Raw genomic sequence first — 6,749 nt, forward strand, 5'->3', positions numbered from 1 at the left:
TTAAATCTTTGACCAGTATTTTTGACACCTAATGGTACTCCTAAATGCTCGCGTCACAATGACATAAAGCGAAACCTGTAACATTTTTTAATGGTTATATCACTTAAAAAAATTATTTAAAAATTTGAAAAAAAAAAAAAAAAAGAATATGAAAACAAATGAATGATTATGAGGGTTAAGATTAAGTAGTTTAGATATAAAACAGACACTCAAGGCTCAGAGTTGGTGCAGATGAAATTGAGCCTGATGGTCGGAGGAAGGCTAACCCAGTGCTGATCTCCAGATGACTGAATGGCTCCGACTCTCCGCTCGCGGCAGTCGTGCGGTCCGGTGCTGTTCCCCGCGGCCCAGTTCTGATAACAGACCACCTCACCGCACAGCCACATGTTCATGCTGCAGTAGTGATGCAAGCCCATCCACACGGCCACCGTCGAGGCTCTTTTTGCCACGCTCATCACCCGCCGCTCAATCTGAGCGCTGGGAACCGACACCAGGTCCACGTGATTCTGTCTGCAGAACGTCATGGCTTCACTCCAGCTCAGATTCTGCTGGATGAGTATAAACTGATCTGGAAGGGACATTTGAGATTTTGGTTGATGACGTTCTCTCATTTTACACATACAAGTCTAAGCATTGACTTACCTTCTTGACAGACAAAAGTAAATTGTGTATTACAAGGCCAGTCCTCCCATTGACCTCTTATTGATCCACTTATCACAAGCACTGTGGCATTTTCAGTGCTTTGGGGTTCAGGGGGTGCCCAGTTTCTAAACGAGGATGTACTCTTATCGGACCATTCCCATGAGTCTCTGAAGAGACCGATCCAGACGGCAGTGACTCCTCCAGTGCTCATGAGCTGCTGAATCTGCTGGTTCTCACTCTGCTTCCTCACGCTGCTCAGATCCATGTGATTTGTTCTGCAGAAGCTCTGAGCATTTCTCCAGTTCATCAACTGCTGCACAAGGATGAATCCTTTACTGCTGTCTGCATGTGAAGAGAAATCAACAACACTGCATTAATATAAATGTTTATTTTCAGCCTTTGTTTACCAAGATGATCTAGTGCACACGGTTCATTAAACTACACTGTGGAGAAAATCAATCAATGTGCGTGCTGCTGCTTACGTTGAACACGCATGCGCTGTGGCTTGTTTACATTCAAAGGAGAGTATGCATCGTGATACTCTCCAAAATGGCGGCATGCCATGGCAGACGGGATGAAGAGGACAAGTGGAGAAGAGCGGGGCTCTGACAGCAGATTTGAGCAGTGTAACATCGGTTCAGCGCCCCTCCTTCCCCGCATCGCCTCATCTCACTGGTGTGCTTCACACAGGAAGATCAGCACCCCTCCTCTGCTGCGAGTGGCTAGATTTCCTTCGGCGCTTCCGAGGAAGAGATCGGCATCGACGACTCGAAGTCCTTGACGACGTTAGATGCTGAAGAGTGGGAAGCTTCCGGCCAGGAGCCTGAAGTCCTTCCTCCTTCACAGCCAACACGGCCGAGACTGGACAGCGGGCTGATCCGTGTGCTCTCGAAGGCGGTGGAGGACCTCGGCTTGGAGTGGTCAGCTCCAGAAGGGCCTGCCCATGGCCTTTTGGATGAGTAGTTCTTTCAGGGACATCGTCAGCAGTAATCTCGCCAATGGTCCGCTTCGTCCTAGCCTGCAGTTCACGTGGCGTGCCAAAACGTGGCGCGCCGCCTATTCGGCCCATATTAGCTCCTCCACTGCAGCCGCTCTGACCACCGTTGACAGCACTGAAGACAGAGGATACAGCAAGCTCACCCCTCTGGAAGAAGCGGTCGCTGCTCATCTGTGCCCACCATCTGCCCGAGGTCTGAAAGCCCATGCAGCGCACCCTTCTAACCCTAACCCTTGGCCAACAGGGTTTATGCTGCGGCCGGTCAGGCAGGATCGGTTTTTGGTGTTCCAGGCCAATATTCCGTGCAATGGTGACCTGTTTCAAGCGGGGCACATTCTGCAAGTTCAGCACATACCCAAATATTTTACCGCTGTGATAGTGGACCCACATACTCAAAATTGCAATTCTACTCTCTTCACATTCACATTCATGAACGTAAGTTCCCCGCCCCTTATGGCGAACTTACATTCGCAAGATTACCAACCGGTTCAAGGCTTGGGCAGCCATTCCAGGTGTTTCAAGTTGGGTTCTAAATACAATAAAACGGATTACTCACTCCAGTTCGCTCGCAGGCTGCCTCGTTCCAGAGGTGTTATTCAGACTTTGGTATGGGACAACGAAGCACATGTTCTCCAGTCCGAAGTACAAACACTGCTTGCAAAAGGTGCAGTGGAAACAGTATCTTTAGCGAACAGTGAGTCGGGCTTCTTTAGCTGCTACCTCCTCGTTCCCAAGAAAGATGGCAGGGCTCAGACCTATTCTAGATCTCAGACATCTGAATCGCTCACTTATGAGACGGCCGTTCAAGATGTTACCTGTAGGAGCCATATTGCATAATTCATTATTTAAATTGAGTATCACAATTATTTGTGTTATGTTGTGTGTTCTGGTTATATTATGTTGTATATATTTTTCAGTTCATATTAGTTTTTTTACTGCGCATGTCTAGTGACGTAATTTGTAGTTCACGTGCATTATTTTTGATCGCACGTGAGAAGTTAATAAGCTGCGCAAATTTTGGAGAACACAAGCTTTTGACCGTAATCAAAAACAATCGTAACTGAAATCATAATTCTTCAAGATACAGCAAATAAGTTGTTGTAAACCAAGTGGATTTATGTGAGAAGACTGTAAGAAGTGTTAAACGTTTGATGTTGAAAATAAACGAAGAAACAAAAGGACTTCATGGACTCCCGTGTCGGGAGTAAGCCAGTTCAACAAGACAGATATGCGTCAAAACCTGTGGATTAACTATAAGAAAATGTACATGTCCCATACATTACCTTTAAAAACAGATCCTCCGAGGACTGGTTTCTGACAGTGAATCTCAAAAATGCATACTTTCACATCCACATAGCCCTCCATCACAGTCTGTTCTTGAGATTCGCGTTCAAGGGGGTGGCCTATCAATATGCAGTACCACTTTGGACTGTCTCTGGCCCCTCGCACTTTTACACAGTGCATAGACGTGGCACTTTCCCCTCTGAGACAGATGGGAATCCGTATTTTGAACTACCTCGACAATTGTCTGGTTCTAGCCAGATCAGAATGACAATTAGTCACTCACAGGGAGCTGTTACTCAGCCACCTAGAGCGCCTCAGGTTGAGAATTATCCAGCAAAAGAGTAATTTGTCACCCAGACAGCGAACCGTCTTTCTGGGGACGATTATAGACTCTGCCCAGATGCGGGCATGGATTATGTCGAAATGGTCCCTTGACTATTCAGCGACTGGTGGCATATCTCAAACTAGGGACTTCACGTCCTCTCAAGGTTTTTCAGAAGTTGTCCCCCTGGACAACTCCTCGCCTGTTTCAACCAGGTGTGTAGTTGGGACTGACTTCCGGGAGTTATTGCAGCTGTCAGCAGCAGCCCCATGGCCAATAATTAAGGAAGGACCTTCTCTCACAGGCGAAGGGCATAATTTGGCATCCCCGGTCAGAGCTGTGGAGCCTTTGTGTATGGAGCCTCGACGGGAGCTTATGCAGCTCCCAGCGAGAGTGAGCGACACCATTTTGGAGGCTAGAGCACCGTCTACAAGACGCCATTACACCCTTAAATGGTGTAAGAAAAATGATGAAGACGATGAAGATGTTTATTGCAGCATAGCAGTGACAAAGTACATGTAGTACCTTGGGTTCAACGGAGTCAGAATGAACCACGAACATCCTAAGCTCAAACATTTTATACACCATTACGTTCATCTTCCCGCTAGAAATGTTAATGAAGTTTCGTCTTAAATGTAAATTGCGGATAACAATGACAGTGATAGCCTTCCGTTCCCACATCTTTGGTAGTCTTTCAGGTGGAAACAACCAAATGTTTAAGGTGATAGGATTATCTAGAATCCCTAGCAATTATATTCAAATACCCTTTTGGTCAGCAGATGGTTCTTGATGGCCTACTGCCGCTCCCACGCTATAGGTGACGATTGACGAAGTAACGTTCAGGAGATACTATTTACATATTATTGAGATCGGAAAGAATTATCTCTATGATAATTAAGCTCTAGGTGCCCAGTGGCGGTGAAGCCCTGGCTTAGGTCGATCCCTATTTATGGCCATCAGAGATTCTTACCCGTCATTGGGTCGACACCTCATGCACACTGGTTACAGCTCTGTTTCATTTGAGCAAAATTATCACAGGGTTTTTTTATTATCACAAGGTTTGTTCAAATTTGGAAAATGTTTCTAGGGTATGGAAGAGGTAATCGAGAACCATCACAACCAACGGGAACGTCCAACATTGATCATTGAACTATCTGCAATTTGACGTTTCACCATAGAACACATACAACATAGCATCATGCATTGGCACATAATTAGAAAGATACAAACACAAACGGCAGTTTTAAAAGTTACATCCCAAATCAAACCAGAGTATGCAATGACTAAATCTCCATCATGCATTTGTTTAGTTAAAGCCTTATCCTTCTCATCAAGACCTTGTTGAGCTTTAACAATGTGGTTATCTTTCCTTTGCATTAATGACATCAGCATATCATCCAGTTTTGGTAACTCAAAATCAAATTCAGGAATTTCTTCCACAAAGCCCAATTGTTCCTCTGGTTTTACTGACATTGCCTGTTGGGTGGTGTTTACATATGGAAAATGATAATTTCCTATAGACCAGGTTGATTCAGGGGTCATACAAAATGAAGTATCATTAATTGGACAGAATGTCTGGTTATTATCAATAAAAATGGAGAAGTGATTTAGAGTTGTTGTAATACAATTCTCTTGTCTGACACTAGTAAAATTATTGTGAAGATGAGTTAAATTGATTTCACACGATTCATAGTTATTCTGGGGTGCTCCACACAATGGTTGTTTTTTCAAAGCATCACACTCACAGATAAACCCAAATGGAGTTTTGTCACTTGCATTGTGTCCATTCTCTCAGTGTGGACGTCCTTTGTCCACATGTGTGCATTCAGTAGACAATGTTCTGCATTCGAGTATGCATATGTTTGTCTCTTTCTGGTGTCATGTGCATAGAGTCTGTCTTTGTGCATTTCTCATTTCTTGTTTTCCATCTCGGTGATAAGACTGCTGTCCACAGTCTCTGAAAATAGTTTGATTTATTTGTTTCTCTTTTCCATTGTCCATTCATTTCTATTTGGAAAAGTCCTTCTAGCTGTTGTTGCAGCTTGTGAAGTTCCATCAGGTCCATCCATGCCATTGTGGATCTCACGGTTTCTAGATCCTTTAAGCTTGGAGTTCTGGATCTTGTAGGTCTGGAAATATCTCAATTTCTGGTTCTGATGATCACGCTGCTCTTTAAGAAGTCCCTTCTCTTGTGGAAGTCCCCTGGCTCCACTGGTATATAAACCCAAATGGAGTTTTGTCACTTGCATTGTGTCCATTCTCTCAGTGTGGACGTCCTTTGTCCACATGTGTGCATTCAGTAGACAATGTTCTGCATTCGAGTATGCATATGTTTGTCTCTTTCTGGTGTCATGCGCATAGAGTCTGTCTTTGTGCATTCCTCATTTCTTGTTTTCCATCTCGGTGATAAGACTGCTGTCCACAGTCTCTGAAAATAGTTTGATTTCTTTGTTTCTCTTTTCCATTGTCCATTCATTTCTATTTGGAAAAGTCCTTCTAGCTGTTGTTGCAGCTTGTGAAGTTCCATCAGGTCCATCCATGCCATTGTGGGTCTCAGGGTTTCTAGATCTTTTAGGCTTGGAGTTCTGGATCTTGTAGGTCTGGAAATCTCTCAATTTCTGGTTCTGATGATCACGCTGCTCTTTAAGAAGTCCCTTCTCTTGTGGAAGTCCCCTGGCTCCACTGGCCCTTCTGGCCTTCTTGAAGTCCTTTTTCTTCTGGAAGTCCCCTGGCTCCACTGGTTTTGCTGGCCTTCTTGTCCTTCAGATGACCGGATCATCTTTCTCCAGCATCTCGATGCTTATACCTGAAATGAGATCAAAAAGAAGAGGTTTCCCCCACAAGAATCTTTTCACATTCAAAACCAAAGCTACAGAAATGTAATCACAGAATGCAATCTCATTAATTAAATTTAAATATTAATGCCATTAACACATTTCCCAAAAATGATAAAGAATCACCCCCCTTTTGATAGTAAACATATTTTCTAAAATATAATACTATCATAAAACTATTCCTACAATTCACATCAGCATCTGCTTGTGACTGAGCTACAGTCATGTTGTTCATGCAGTGCTGTGTCTGGCAAGGTGTGAATAGCTTCTTCCTTATTTCCTTTCAACAGTGCCAACTGGGTTTCTAAACTGCCTATCTTCTTAAGCAAATCACGATAGCTCATCCTTCTTTTGTGTGAAAAGTGACACTGTCTTGCCTTGTGTCCCAAACTTCCACATGCAAAACAAACAACTTCCTGATCTTTCCTAACTTTTTCTAAACAATGCCTTGCTATGTGACCATCCTTTCCACATGCATAACAGACAAAGCTTTGATGAGGTCTCTCGTTGTCTTGACAATGTCTAGCAACTTGTTTTCAGTTTTAATTTCTTCTAATCTTTTCTTAGTTACCTTGTATGAGGCAAAAAGAGCTTGAAGTGCATTAGCAACTTTTCCCTCTTTGTTTTTAGGCATTTTGGGACAATTTTTTTAATTGAGACATAGCCCACT

General features: G+C 43.7%; 1 protein-coding gene across 1 annotated transcript in view; it reads right to left on the reverse strand.

Moving 5' to 3' along the window:
* Positions 1-209: 209 nt before the first annotated feature.
* Positions 210-6,749, reverse strand: part of LOC107725333 (C-type mannose receptor 2-like) — a 14,788-nt gene continuing 8,248 nt past the window's right edge. Inside the window, exons 3-4 of the mRNA XM_016534570.1 lie at positions 643-984; positions 210-568 (exon numbers count right to left, since the gene is read on the reverse strand). Coding sequence (XP_016390056.1) covers positions 210-568; positions 643-984 — 701 coding nt within the window. The remainder of the gene's footprint in view (positions 569-642; positions 985-6,749) is intronic.

This window comes from Sinocyclocheilus rhinocerous, unplaced genomic scaffold (genome assembly GCF_001515625.1).
Source record: "Sinocyclocheilus rhinocerous isolate Xijiao unplaced genomic scaffold, SAMN03320098_v1.1 scaffold2261, whole genome shotgun sequence".
Lineage (NCBI taxonomy): Eukaryota > Metazoa > Chordata > Actinopteri > Cypriniformes > Cyprinidae > Sinocyclocheilus > Sinocyclocheilus rhinocerous.